This window comes from Tiliqua scincoides, chromosome 2 (assembly GCF_035046505.1).
Source record: "Tiliqua scincoides isolate rTilSci1 chromosome 2, rTilSci1.hap2, whole genome shotgun sequence".
In the NCBI taxonomy this organism is placed as follows: Eukaryota; Metazoa; Chordata; class Lepidosauria; order Squamata; family Scincidae; genus Tiliqua; species Tiliqua scincoides.
The window spans coordinates 166,113,677-166,128,795 of NC_089822.1; the positions used below are offsets into that span (position 1 = coordinate 166,113,677).

A 15,119-nucleotide genomic window follows, 5' to 3' on the forward strand; every position below is an offset into this window, starting at 1 on the left:
AGAATTTTGAATAGGAGAGAAAGTCCATAGGGCAAATGCTAGAGAGCTGCATTTCACTAACAGGCATGTCACTTGCTTACCCAAGAAGTCTTGGGGTGGGCTGTGGAAGGCAGCAGGGGACAAGCGGGACAGCGCAGAGATGACCAATGAGATCAGCAAAGGCCAGATGGCGCAGCTGTGTGGAGATACTATCTTTGAGAAAATCAGTCGCAAAGAGGTCCTGGCTAAGTTATCATCTTTGATAACAAGAAAGTGAGCAAGCAGAGGGGGGCTGGGCTGTGCAGAAGGGGAGTGAATACATGTTATATAGACTTTGGAATGGGTTCCACAAGGCCAGACTAAAGGTCCATGCAAGCTGTCTTTCTGGCCTCATCAGCAGTCAGCCAGGTGTCTTTGGAAAGCCACAAATAAGCAACAGCATTCTCATGTTTTTTGCTCCGTACCATCTGGTACTTGGAGACATACTGCTCTTGAACTTGGAGGCTCTATTTAGCTAGCTTGATAATCACTAAAAAAAAAAAGACATTAAAGTGGAGTGACATGTTCAAGATTTTCTACATAAAAAGTGGCACATCTTGTGCTTCGGGTTGGCCACCCTGTACTTAAGATTACAGTGTGGGTTCTTTGTTTCCTCACAAAATGTTAATTTCCACCTACTGATTAAATCTCTGCCTACTAGTTTCCTTGTATCTAGAGTTCCTCTTTTTAAATTTCTGTTGCTGCTTTTATATTATGAAATAGCTGTTTTATATTTGAATCTACTCTTATATTTTTAATTTTAAGTGTTTAATTGTTAAATATTTTTATTCAGATGTTTTATCTTCTACATGTTTTACTTTGATGTTGAGTACGAGAACAGTGCTATATAAATCTTTTAAATAAATATCTGTCATTGTATTTTTAATTATTTGTATCTTTTTTTGGAAAGCAATCCCAAACTGACTTGAACTAAGTATTTGCTGAAGTTCACCTGTGGCTCACTATTCTCTTTGTATCTCTCCGTATCTAATGAGAGCATAAATATGAAACAAAGCAATAACTTCCCCTCGCCTGAACTTGTCTCCCATGCCATGACACACATGTTGATTACATGTGATTTGACTGTGCCTTCTGACAAATTAATAGCAGGGCTTCATATTACAAAATGTGACACAGATTCGGATGCATCACAGAAGCCCATAAATAGAACGCACAATGCTAAAACATGGTTATATGCTTGATTAGATGCAAACCTTGGACTCAGAGGCTCCCTCTTTCCTTCTGCTTGGCTAGCAGGGAGGTTTAAAGCTTCTGATTTGATATAGAAACATGATCAGACATGATTATTTATTCATCTACATGATTAAATATTTGTGGTTATCTTCTAGTTTATGTTCATATCAATATTTGTATAAACAAATACTGATGTATATAAAGCTGACACTAGAATGGCTGGGAACTTGTTTTGTTCCTCTAATACAGTGATTTTCATCCTTTTTCATCTCATGGCATTAAAATTGTCAAGCCACACCCACCAGATTTTTGACCATTTAGAAGGTACACCATGTTACCAGAGGGGGGCTCACATCCCCCATTGGCCCTACTAATAAATGACCTTCCCACAAATTTCTGTGGCACACCTGTGGACCACTCGCAGCACACCAATGTGCCATGGCACAGTGGTTGAAAACGGCTGCTCTAATATTAATATACTAAAAGTAATATATTTACTATATAATAATAAATAATATTGTGGAAATATTTGTTCCAGTATATTATTTGTTGACATTTCATTCATAAAATAGGCAACGGAGTCCATGTACCTTTATTTGTTTGATTTCATACCGGATCATTTTGTGAGTGTCAAGTGGATCATCACTTGCTGGAACCACCTTTTCACTTGAAATTTTTTTGCTCTAATCACTGTAAGAAAATGAAAAAGAAATGTTAATGGCAACAAAACGGATGTTTTCTTATTCCCTTGCTTTTTATTTAGTGTTATACAATACTAGGATTATAAAGTACAGCTACTGTGCTAACATATTCAGTACTATTTATGTTTTTCCCCCAAAGCAAATAACAGAATCTTCAACACCAGAGTTTGAATGGATTGCTTATCTGAATTTCTTCACGTTTCTGGAAATGCAGTCTTCTCTCAGCCAGACACAGGTCAAAAACTGGGGTTAATCCTGAAGGATTGCATTCCAATAACTTGGAAATTTTCAAACTTTTTGACATGGGAACAGAATCTGTATCTGGTTTTTTTCACGTGCAAAAATCAGACACAGGTCAAAAACTGGGGTTAATCCAGGACTATTGCAGAATTTGGGGTCTGTTTTTCACGTGTCTTCTTTTAAGATTTATGGTGTGAAAATAAAAACATACTAACTTACCAACATTTTTGTTTATTGTATGGGCCTGGGAAGAAAAAACTAATTGGAATGTCCAGTTGTGAGGGGTACTGAGATTTTTCCTATAAAAGGGGACACCTTATTGTGTGTGTCAGAACATCTCTCAAAAAAGGTTGCAGTTCTTTTTGGTAAGCATATTGCTCTCTCTCCTTTGCTTTTGGAATTTGTATGTGTTGGGGCGTGTATGTGAATCTGTTAGAATTAAATTTTGCTTCTCTCTAACAGAATCTGTATGTCAGATTGTCTGTCTCAGAGTCCTATTAGGTTGTCTTTAATTCAGGGACCATGCTCTGTGATTTTGGGAGGGGTTGGGGATGTTTTTTCGCGTGTTCTGTGATCCTGTGTGAATCTGTTAGAAATTAAAAAATGCTGCCTTTATTCATAAGGGGGAGATGGTCAGGCTGCACAGTTTTTTTTGGAATGTTCCTTTTCACCTGTATGACTTGAATTTTGATCATTATCCAGCTAGGACAATGGCTGTGTGTGTGTGTGTGTGTGTGTGTGGGTGGGTGGGTGGGTGGGGTGGGGCTGTCAGCAGAGGCCTCTCTTATTCATTGTGGGCCTTTACACTTTACAAGTGGCCAGTACACTCAAGCATATCTCTGCCTGCTTATTGTCTGGACTGGATCTGTAAAGTGGGAAAAATATTGACCTACCTGGAAGGGTTGTTAGGGGGATGCCACAAAGATTTATGGTGTGAAAATAAAAACATACTAACTTACCAACATTTTTGTTTATTGTATGGGCCTGGGAAGAAAAAACTAATTGGAATGTCCAGTTGTGAGGGGTACTGAGATTTTTCCTATAAAAGGGGACACCTTATTGTGTGTGTCAGAACATCTCTCAAAAAAGGTTGCAGTTCTTTTTGGTAAGCATATTGCTCTCTCTCCTTTGCTTTTGGAATTTGTATGTGTTGGGGCGTGTATGTGAATCTGTTAGAATTAAATTTTGCTTCTCTCTAACAGAATCTGTATGTCAGATTGTCTGTCTCAGAGTCCTATTAGGTTGTCTTTAATTCAGGGACCATGCTCTGTGATTTTGGGAGGGGTTGGGGATGTTTTTTCGCGTGTTCTGTGATCCTGTGTGAATCTGTTAGAAATTAAAAAATGCTGCCTTTATTCATAAGGGGGAGATGGTCAGGCTGCACAGTTTTTTTTGGAATGTTCCTTTTCACCTGTATGACTTGAATTTTGATCATTATCCAGCTAGGACAATGGCTGTGTGTGTGTGTGTGTGTGTGTGTGGGTGGGTGGGTGGGTGGGGTGGGGCTGTCAGCAGAGGCCTCTCTTATTCATTGTGGGCCTTTACACTTTACAAGTGGCCAGTACACTCAAGCATATCTCTGCCTGCTTATTGTCTGGACTGGATCTGTAAAGTGGGAAAAATATTGACCTACCTGGAAGGGTTGTTAGGGGGATGCCACAAAGATTTTTAGTAACGCTGCAGATGATAGCAGCTAGTAGGTAACTTCAAATGAGTTGACAAAAAACAACTCAACAACCAATCAACCCGATGATGGCAACACACTTCTCAGAAAGCTATGTGGACCAGATCTCTGATGGTTTGGTCTTAAGCGTGGTCTAATTTGTGGGTGAGCAAATGTGTTCAGTGCTAAGGGCTATATTAGGCATATTAACATGAACTGAAGAACTGCAAATAGTGTCCGTATTTGAGACACAAAATTCATTGAAAGGATTTGAGAAAAGAGATAGCTTCATATTACACTGAACTTTGGTTTTTACTGTAATGTTGGCATGACAGGCTGTTTCCTTCTACAGGGATACTGACTGGCCGCTGTGTTAATTACAGTGCCACTTCCCAGACCTGTGAGATCCAGGGTTGGTGCCCTGCAGAGATGGACTCTGTACCTGTGTAAGTGGTTGGAGAGCCCAATCCCTGATTCGTTCAAAGTAAGATACTATTGCTCACACTGTATACCTTCAAACAGAGTTGGAAAAGTGGTCAGTGGAATCATACTGTCCCATTCACCCACAGAGTTTTTTGTTTGTGGGCAAATATTCCTTGAAGCTGAGAATTCTCTTGTGTGGGTGGCCTACATTATTATATTATGCTATTATATTAAGATGCAAACTGATAACAAAGGGAGGAATGATTACTTTCTTTGGCAACAGTTGACTCTTGGTCAAGAGCTCAGATCAAATGCCCTTGATCAAGAGAGACATTTAGTGGTACCTTCTACAATGTATGCATACTTTATCCAGATCAAAATGGGCTTCCCAAGGCTAAGGAACAGAGGGCAGTTCCTCTGAGGGTGTGGGGGATGTGATTCAGTACTAGTTTGTTTCGTATGTTCCCCCCATCACCAGAACTCCCCAAATCCACTGCTCCAAGAGGTTGATTCCAACCATTTTTCTCCCAACAGACCCGTCATGCTGGAGGCAGAAAACTTCACCCTCTTCATTAAGAACAGCATCCGCTTTCCACTCTTCAATTTTGAGAAGTGAGTCACTAGAGTGACTCTAGAGTAAGAAACTCAAGCTCTTTTGAGTTTCTTAGATTTTTGGTGAACTTTGGTTAAAAACAACCTGCCAAAAAGTCATCTGCCACAGTTTCCTTCTCTTGACACACAGGGCCTCCAACAATCCCCAGGGAATAAGTCACATCAGCCATGGGGCATTTCTGTGGCAGATGACTTTTTGGCAGGTTGTTTTTAACCAAAGTTCACCAAAAATCTAAGAAACTCAAAAGAGCTTGAGTTTCTTACTCTAGAGTCACTCTAGTGACTCACTTCTCAAAATTGAAGAGTGGAAAGCGGATGCTGTTCTTAATGAAGAGGGTGAAGTTTTCTGCCTCCAGCATGACGGGTCTGTTGGGAGAAAAATGGTTGGAATCAACCTCTTGGAGCAGTGGATTTGGGGAGTTCTGGTGATGGGGGGAACATACGAAACAAACTAGTACTGAATCACATCCCCCACACCCTCAGAGGAACTGCCCTCTGTTCCTTAGCCTTGGGAAGCCCATTTTGATCTGGATAAAGTATGCATACATTGTAGAAGGTACCACTAAATGTCTCTCTTGATCAAGGGCATTTGATCTGAGCTCTTGACCAAGAGTCAACTGTTGCCAAAGAAAGTAATCATTCCTCCCTTTGTTATCAGTTTGCATCTTAATATAATAGCATAATATAATAATGTAGGCCACCCACACAAGAGAATTCTCAGCTTCAAGGAATATTTGCCCACAAACAAAAAACTCTGTGGGTGAATGGGACAGTATGATTCCACTGACCACTTTTCCAACTCTGTTTGAAGGTATACAGTGTGAGCAATAGTATCTTACTTTGAACGAATCAGGGATTGGGCTCTCCAACCACTTACACAGGTACAGAGTCCATCTCTGCAGGGCACCAACCCTGGATCTCACAGGTCTGGGAAGTGGCACTGTAATTAACACAGCGGCCAGTCAGTATCCCTGTAGAAGGAAACAGCCTGTCATGCCAACATTACAGTAAAAACCAAAGTTCAGTGTAATATGAAGCTATCTCTTTTCTCAAATCCTTTCAATGAATTTTGTGTCTCAAATACGGACACTATTTGCAGTTCTTCAGTTCATGTTAATATGCCTAATATAGCCCTTAGCACTGAACACATTTGCTCACCCACAAATTAGACCACGCTTAAGACCAAACCATCAGAGATCTGGTCCACATAGCTTTCTGAGAAGTGTGTTGCCATCATCGGGTTGATTGGTTGTTGAGTTGTTTTTTGTCAACTCATTTGAAGTTACCTACTAGCTGCTATCATCTGCAGCGTTACTAAAAATCTTTGTGGCATCCCCCTAACAACCCTTCCAGGTAGGTCAATATTTTTCCCACTTTACAGATCCAGTCCAGACAATAAGCAGGCAGAGATATGCTTGAGTGTACTGGCCACTTGTAAAGTGTAAAGGCCCACAATGAATAAGAGAGGCCTCTGCTGACAGCCCCACCCCACCCACCCACCCACCCACACACACACACACACACACACACAGCCATTGTCCTAGCTGGATAATGATCAAAATTCAAGTCATACAGGTGAAAAGGAACATTCCAAAAAAAACTGTGCAGCCTGACCATCTCCCCCTTATGAATAAAGGCAGCATTTTTTAATTTCTAACAGATTCACACAGGATCACAGAACACGCGAAAAAACATCCCCAACCCCTCCCAAAATCACAGAGCATGGTCCCTGAATTAAAGACAACCTAATAGGACTCTGAGACAGACAATCTGACATACAGATTCTGTTAGAGAGAAGCAAAATTTAATTCTAACAGATTCACATACACGCCCCAACACATACAAATTCCAAAAGCAAAGGAGAGAGAGCAATATGCTTACCAAAAAGAACTGCAACCTTTTTTGAGAGATGTTCTGACACACACAATAAGGTGTCCCCTTTTATAGGAAAAATCTCAGTACCCCTCACAACTGGACATTCCAATTAGTTTTTTCTTCCCAGGCCCATACAATAAACAAAAATGTTGGTAAGTTAGTATGTTTTTATTTTCACACCATAAATCTTTGTGGCATCCCCCTAACAACCCTTCCAGGTAGGTCAATATTTTTCCCACTTTACAGATCCAGTCCAGACAATAAGCAGGCAGAGATATGCTTGAGTGTACTGGCCACTTGTAAAGTGTAAAGGCCCACAATGAATAAGAGAGGCCTCTGCTGACAGCCCCACCCCACCCACCCACCCACCCACACACACACACACACACACACACAGCCATTGTCCTAGCTGGATAATGATCAAAATTCAAGTCATACAGGTGAAAAGGAACATTCCAAAAAAAACTGTGCAGCCTGACCATCTCCCCCTTATGAATAAAGGCAGCATTTTTTAATTTCTAACAGATTCACACAGGATCACAGAACACGCGAAAAAACATCCCCAACCCCTCCCAAAATCACAGAGCATGGTCCCTGAATTAAAGACAACCTAATAGGACTCTGAGACAGACAATCTGACATACAGATTCTGTTAGAGAGAAGCAAAATTTAATTCTAACAGATTCACATACACGCCCCAACACATACAAATTCCAAAAGCAAAGGAGAGAGAGCAATATGCTTACCAAAAAGAACTGCAACCTTTTTTGAGAGATGTTCTGACACACACAATAAGGTGTCCCCTTTTATAGGAAAAATCTCAGTACCCCTCACAACTGGACATTCCAATTAGTTTTTTCTTCCCAGGCCCATACAATAAACAAAAATGTTGGTAAGTTAGTATGTTTTTATTTTCACACCATAAATCTTAAAAGAAGACACGTGAAAAACAGACCCCAAATTCTGCAATAGTCCTGGATTAACCCCAGTTTTTGACCTGTGTCTGATTTTTGCACGTGAAAAAAACCAGATACAGATTCTGTTCCCATGTCAAAAAGTTTGAAAATTTCCAAGTTATTGGAATGCAATCCTTCAGGATTAACCCCAGTTTTTGACCTGTGTCTGGCTGAGAGAAGACTGCATTTCCAGAAACGTGAAGAAATTCAGATAAGCAATCCATTCAAACTCTGGTGTTGAAGATTCTGTTATTTGCTTTGGGGGAAAAACATAAATAGTACTGAATATGTTAGCACAGTAGCTGTACTTTATAATCCTAGTATTGTATAACACTAAATAAAAAGCAAGGGAATAAGAAAACATCCGTTTTGTTGCCATTAACATTTCTTTTTCATTTTCTTACAGTGATTAGAGCAAAAAAATTTCAAGTGAAAAGGTGGTTCCAGCAAGTGATGATCCACTTGACACTCACAAAATGATCCGGTATGAAATCAAACAAATAAAGGTACATGGACTCCGTTGCCTATTTTATGAATGAAATGTCAACAAATAATATACTGGAACAAATATTTCCACAATATTATTTATTATTATATAGTAAATATATTACTTTTAGTATATTAATATTAGAGCAGCCGTTTTCAACCACTGTGCCATGGCACATTGGTGTGCTGCGAGTGGTCCACAGGTGTGCCACAGAAATTTGTGGGAAGGTCATTTATTAGTAGGGCCAATGGGGGATGTGAGCCCCCCTCTGGTAACATGGTGTACCTTCTAAATGGTCAAAAATCTGGTGGGTGTGGCTTGACAATTTTAATGCCATGAGATGAAAAAGGATGAAAATCACTGTATTAGAGGAACAAAACAAGTTCCCAGCCATTCTAGTGTCAGCTTTATATACATCAGTATTTGTTTATACAAATATTGATATGAACATAAACTAGAAGATAACCACAAATATTTAATCATGTAGATGAATAAATAATCATGTCTGATCATGTTTCTATATCAAATCAGAAGCTTTAAACCTCCCTGCTAGCCAAGCAGAAGGAAAGAGGGAGCCTCTGAGTCCAAGGTTTGCATCTAATCAAGCATATAACCATGTTTTAGCATTGTGCGTTCTATTTATGGGCTTCTGTGATGCATCCGAATCTGTGTCACATTTTGTAATATGAAGCCCTGCTATTAATTTGTCAGAAGGCACAGTCAAATCACATGTAATCAACATGTGTGTCATGGCATGGGAGACAAGTTCAGGCGAGGGGAAGTTATTGCTTTGTTTCATATTTATGCTCTCATTAGATACGGAGAGATACAAAGAGAATAGTGAGCCACAGGTGAACTTCAGCAAATACTTAGTTCAAGTCAGTTTGGGATTGCTTTCCAAAAAAAGATACAAATAATTAAAAATACAATGACAGATATTTATTTAAAAGATTTATATAGCACTGTTCTCGTACTCAACATCAAAGTAAAACATGTAGAAGATAAAACATCTGAATAAAAATATTTAACAATTAAACACTTAAAATTAAAAATATAAGAGTAGATTCAAATATAAAACAGCTATTTCATAATATAAAAGCAGCAACAGAAATTTAAAAAGAGGAACTCTAGATACAAGGAAACTAGTAGGCAGAGATTTAATCAGTAGGTGGAAATTAACATTTTGTGAGGAAACAAAGAACCCACACTGTAATCTTAAGTACAGGGTGGCCAACCCGAAGCACAAGATGTGCCACTTTTTATGTAGAAAATCTTGAACATGTCACTCCACTTTAATGTCTTTTTTTTTTTAGTGATTATCAAGCTAGCTAAATAGAGCCTCCAAGTTCAAGAGCAGTATGTCTCCAAGTACCAGATGGTACGGAGCAAAAAACATGAGAATGCTGTTGCTTATTTGTGGCTTTCCAAAGACACCTGGCTGACTGCTGATGAGGCCAGAAAGACAGCTTGCATGGACCTTTAGTCTGGCCTTGTGGAACCCATTCCAAAGTCTATATAACATGTATTCACTCCCCTTCTGCACAGCCCAGCCCCCCTCTGCTTGCTCACTTTCTTGTTATCAAAGATGATAACTTAGCCAGGACCTCTTTGCGACTGATTTTCTCAAAGATAGTATCTCCACACAGCTGCGCCATCTGGCCTTTGCTGATCTCATTGGTCATCTCTGCGCTGTCCCGCTTGTCCCCTGCTGCCTTCCACAGCCCACCCCAAGACTTCTTGGGTAAGCAAGTGACATGCCTGTTAGTGAAATGCAGCTCTCTAGCATTTGCCCTATGGACTTTCTCTCCTATTCAAAATTCTTTTCTTACCTTACTGCCTGTTTTTCAGTCAAAGCAAGTCAAGCACAGTAGGTGTGGCCACCCTTAGTGTGCACACTGCAGCATTAGAAACTTGAAGGTTTGTTGTGTAAGAAGTAGCAAAGAAAGCAAGCAAACTGTAAACTGCAGTTTTCTTTCGTTGCCATTTTTTGTAATAATTCTTTGTTATCATTTAAAAGTTTTTCAAAAATATATGGCAACTTCATGCATGCCAATCAGAAAGAGTCAGTGTGCCACTAGTAGCATTTGTGTTGCAGATTGGCCACCCTTGCTTTAGAACATTATTTTTTCCCACCTGGGGGTCAAATTCTAACCTGTAACTACTGCCACAATTTCCATTAGTTTCAAAGCTGACGAAAACATCATGCATACTAAAATAATATTTATAAGTTTGAGACTACCACAATATCTGCCCCTTACAAGTAATAATAAAATATTCAGGTAAACCTGATCAACATACATTGCAATTATTTCATTTGCCTGGATAAATCTGAAGTGTTGTGATGATGGGAGGAGGGGCCACAGCTCAGCAGTACAGTACAAGGTTCATCCCTGTCCATACCAGTCAGGACTGAGAACCCTGAGGACTGAAACCCTAGAAAGCCAAAGCAAGCCACAGTGGACAATACTGGACTAATGGTCTGACTGAGTATAAGACAGTTTAATATGTTGGATGGGGACACATTATTTATTAGCTGCTGCTATTACTTTACAACACCTTGCCATTTAGTATTTTAACAGAATATTATACACCCATTTTCCAGTTATACTTAATGCTGCTTTGAACTTCAGAGCTGTCTTCACCTGTCAGTGAATAAGATGATGTAATCATGAGAACACCTTTATGGTTAGATTTCAGTTGGGTCATGGCAATTGATGACATTTAGAAGGTGTTCCACATTCTGTGGTTTACTTTCAGACATAGGTTTCGTAACGTTTTGAAAGCGTCCTTCTTTGGAATAGCCTACAGAAAAAAAAAACACAAATAAGTATTTTTTTGATTTTTACATTTCAGGCAACACACTCACGTATGCACTCAAGCACAATAATTTACCTCTCCTTCAGGTTCTCTAGGTACAGGTGGTTCTTCCATTGCAAATTGGTAAACCAGGTTCAAAGATGGAAACGGTAACACGTCATCCTCATAATGCCTACATTTTTGCTTCTTCTTCATAGGTGCCTGTGGTAGGCTTTGAGAATCAGTGGGTCTGACCGGGGTCTCCCCCCCCCCTCAGAAGGCAGCACCTTCTCCTTCTCTTCTTCGGGGCTCTCCATCTTGGTCAATTCCCTAGCAGGGGATTCGCACTCCAACTGGGGAGTCTCGGTCTCAGAAGGCGAAGCGGGTGAGCTTTTCAGAGGGGAGGCCATGGCAGAAACAGCAGCAACAGCAAAAGGCTGAACAGGTTTCTCCCTCCCCCCCCCCCAAAGGACCTGTGCCTTAAATACAAGGACATGTCCGGACCTGTTCCCACTCCCCCTTTTTTCCCATTGGCTCCACACGGTGGTCTGAGAGCTATGAAACCTGCGCCTAATGGTCGGCGACGATGGGGCAAGTTGTTTGAGTGGTCACATGAACCCCTTTCCCACACTTTATTGGGGGGCTCCTTTTCCCACCAAACCAAATGTCGGGGTGCTACAAAACCCCTCTCTAGCGGTCGAGGGGAACGGGAGAAGTTGTTTGAGGGGTCACATGAACCCCTTTCCCACACTTCATTGGGGGGCTCCTTTTCCCACCAAACCAAATGTCGGGGTGCTACAAAACCCTTCCCTAGCGGTCGAGGGGAACGGGGCGAGTTGTTTGAGTGGTCACATGAACCCCTTTCCCACACTTTTATTGACGGGTTCCTTTTCCCGCCAAACCAAATGTCGGGGTGCTACAAAACCCCTCTCTAGCGGTCGAGGGGAACGGGAGAAGTTGTTTGAGGGGTCACATGAACCCCTTTCCCACACTTTATTGGGGGGCTCCTTTTCCCACCAAACCAAATGTCGGGGTGCTACAAAACCCCTCTCTAGCGGTCGAGGGGAACGGGAGAAGTTGTTTGAGGGGTCACATGAACCCCTTTCCCACACTTTTTGGGGGGCTCCTTTTCCCGCCAAACCAAATGTCGGGGTGCTACAAAACCCTTCCCTAGCGGTCGAGGGGAACGGGGCGAGTTGTTTGAGTGGTCACATGAACCCCTTTCCCACACTTTTATTGACGGGTTCCTTTTCCCGCCAAACCAAATGTCGGGGTGCCCCAAAAACCCTCCCCAGTGGTGGGGGGCAGTGGGGGGAGTTGTTTGAGGGGTCACTTGAACCCCCTTAGGGGGCGGGATTTCCAGTAAAAAGGGGCGGGACTTTCAGCTGTCAAAATAGTTTGACATAAGGTATGTACTTCCTACTACTACTTCCAAGGTCTCCAGCAGAGTCTCTCTCAGCTTGGTTACCTGAAGCCAATTCAACTGAGGATGCTGAGGTCTGAACCTGGGACCCTCCCCACACAACAAGCACGTGCTCTCTCTAGGAGTTATGGGTGCCAGGGTGACCAGGTGTCCTCCTTTTCCAGGACATGTTCTCCTTTTTAGCCTTGTGTCCTGGAAAAGAACTTAAATGTCCTCCTTTAAGGACACAGCCTTCTTGCAGTTAATAAATTCTATGTAATATAGTTTTAAATTTAATAATAAGTAATGCAGTGTTTAAGTTAATCACATGAAATAAATGTAACAGTGTTTTTAAGTTTTATAATGCTTAAATTAACCCCATGAAGTCCAGAGATGAGTGTTTAGTCATGTCCTACAATGGGGGGGGCCTGGTCCTCTTTAGTGGGTGTGACACCTGGCCACCCTGGAGGTCCTCCCCTGGGGCTTTATTGCTACCTGTTGTTCCTTGGCACTGGAAGCCAGTGCGAGGGCAGAGTTGTCTTTGACCCCCAAAACACACAGGTGTGGACGCTCCCCTGGGGCTGCTGCTGCCCCCCTACCTCCTCCACGAGGGCGGCAAGCTGGTCCAGGGGGGCTGCGGACAGGTCCCCGCACCACAGCTGTCCCGGAGCAGCGCGCAGCAGGAAGACCCCCTTGCCCGCGCGTCCAGCGGCAGCCGCCAGGGAGAGCCGCTCTGCCAGCGCCAACCGACCCCCCGCGGACTCGGTCACCAGCAGCAGCCGCCTGGCGGGGTCGCCCTCGAGGAAGGCGCGCAGGAGGAGCCGCGCCTCTGCGCTCTCCCCGCAGCGCGTCCAGCGCTCGAGCTCCACTCGCAGGCTGCGCGCCACGCGCTCCCCCAGCAGGCGCGCGCGGGGGTCCGCCTCCCAGGGGCTCTCCTGCTCCTGGCCCTGCTCCTCGTCCGCGCCCCCCATGCTGCCCGCCGCTCCTCGGGCCACTGTTTGGGGTGGAGCCACCGTTGCTTGGGGGACGGAGGACGCCGCTTGGCCCGCAGGGGCGGGACCGAGCGTCGCGCGACGGCCTGGAAGGCGGGCGGCGGAGGTGCTGCTGGTGAGCCTCCCAGGCTGCAAAAGCGATTCTAAGGGGAGCGCGGAGGTCACACACACGAGCCCTGTTTTGGCCACCAAGCCCTCAAGCGTTCGGAAGCCCCTTTGACACCACTCGCTCCAGGCTGCTGTGTTCCCTACCAACAACGCTGGCTTGCTTACTTTCCCCACGCATCACCACAGGACTACCGCCCACTCCAGGTCTACTCAGAAGCAAGCCCCACTGAGTTAAGTGGAGCTTACTCTCAGGAAAGTGTGCATTGGATTGCACTCTAAGGCTTGCTTGAAGGAGAGCAGTGTTGGAACAAGGCGGGGGTTATGTATTTGTTGATCGATATACATGCACTAAAGGTGATACTAAAATGGATGTGCACCAGATAACTCCAGCAGAAGCTTTTCAAATGGGTTTGCATTTTTGCCCAGCACACAGGTGTACACATTTGGTCCCTGTTGCATATATGCAACATTGGGCAGAAACAGCTTAAAGGTCACATGGGATTAGTTGGCAACCTTCAGTCTCGAAAGACTGAAGACTGGTATTGCACTCTGAATAGTGGTTCTGGCACAGCGTCTAGTGTGGCTGAAAAGGCCGATTCGGGAGTGACAATCCCTTCCACACTGGGAGCAAGTGTAGTCTGTCCCTGGTCTGTCTCCCTGGCTATGGGCCTTCCTTCTTTGCCTCTTACATAACATAAGAACATAAGAACAGCCCCACTGGATCAGGCCATAGGCCCATCTAGTCCAGCTTCCTGTATCTCACAGCGGCCCACCAAAGGCCCCAGGGAGCACACCAGATAACAAGAGACCTCATCCTGGTGCCCTCCCTTGCATCTGGCATTCTGACATAACCCATTTCTAAAATCAGGAGGTTGCGCATACACATCATGGCTCGTACCCCATAATGGATTTTTCCTCCAGAAACTTGTCCAATCCCCTTTTAAAGGCGTCTAGGCCAGATGCCAGCACCACATCCTGTGGCAAGGAGTTCCACAGACAAACCACACGCTGAGTAAAGAAATATTTTCTTTTGTCTGTCCTAACCCGCCCAACACTCAATTTTAGTGGATGTCCCCTGGTTCTGGTATTATGTGAGAGTGTAAAGAGCATCTCCCTATCCACTCTGTCCATCCCTTGCATAATTTTGTATGTCTCAATCATGTCCCCCCTCAGGCGTCTCTTTTCTAGGCTGAAGAGGCCCAAACGCTGTAGCCTTTCCTCATAAGGAAGGTGCCCCAGCCCCGTAATCATCTTAGTCACTCTCTTTTGCACCTTTTCCATTTCCACTTTTGCACGTTTTCCATTTCCACTATGTCTTTTTTGAGATGCGGCGACCAGAACTGGACACAATACTCCAGGTGTGGCCTTACCATAGATTTGTACAACGGCATTATAATACTAGCCATTTTGTTCTCAATACCCTCCCTAATGATCCCCAGCATAGAATTGGCCTTCTTCACTGCCGCCGCACATTGGGTCGACACTTTCATCGACCTGTCCACCACCACCCCAAGATCTCTCTCCTGATCTGTCACAGACAGCTCAGAACCCATCAGCCTATATCTGAAGTTTTGATTTTTTACCCTAATGTGCATGACTTTACACTTACTGACATTGAAGCGCATCTGCCATTTTGCTGCCCATTCTGCCAG

General features: G+C 43.3%; 1 protein-coding gene across 1 annotated transcript in view; it reads right to left on the reverse strand.

Moving 5' to 3' along the window:
• DNAH9 (dynein axonemal heavy chain 9) overlaps positions 1-13,338 on the reverse strand; it is a 275,746-nt gene extending 262,408 nt beyond the window's left edge. Inside the window, exon 1 of the mRNA XM_066612893.1 lies at positions 12,967-13,338. Within this exon, the coding sequence (XP_066468990.1) occupies positions 12,967-13,338 (372 nt within the window). The remainder of the gene's footprint in view (positions 1-12,966) is intronic.
• Positions 13,339-15,119: the final 1,781 nt, after the last annotated feature.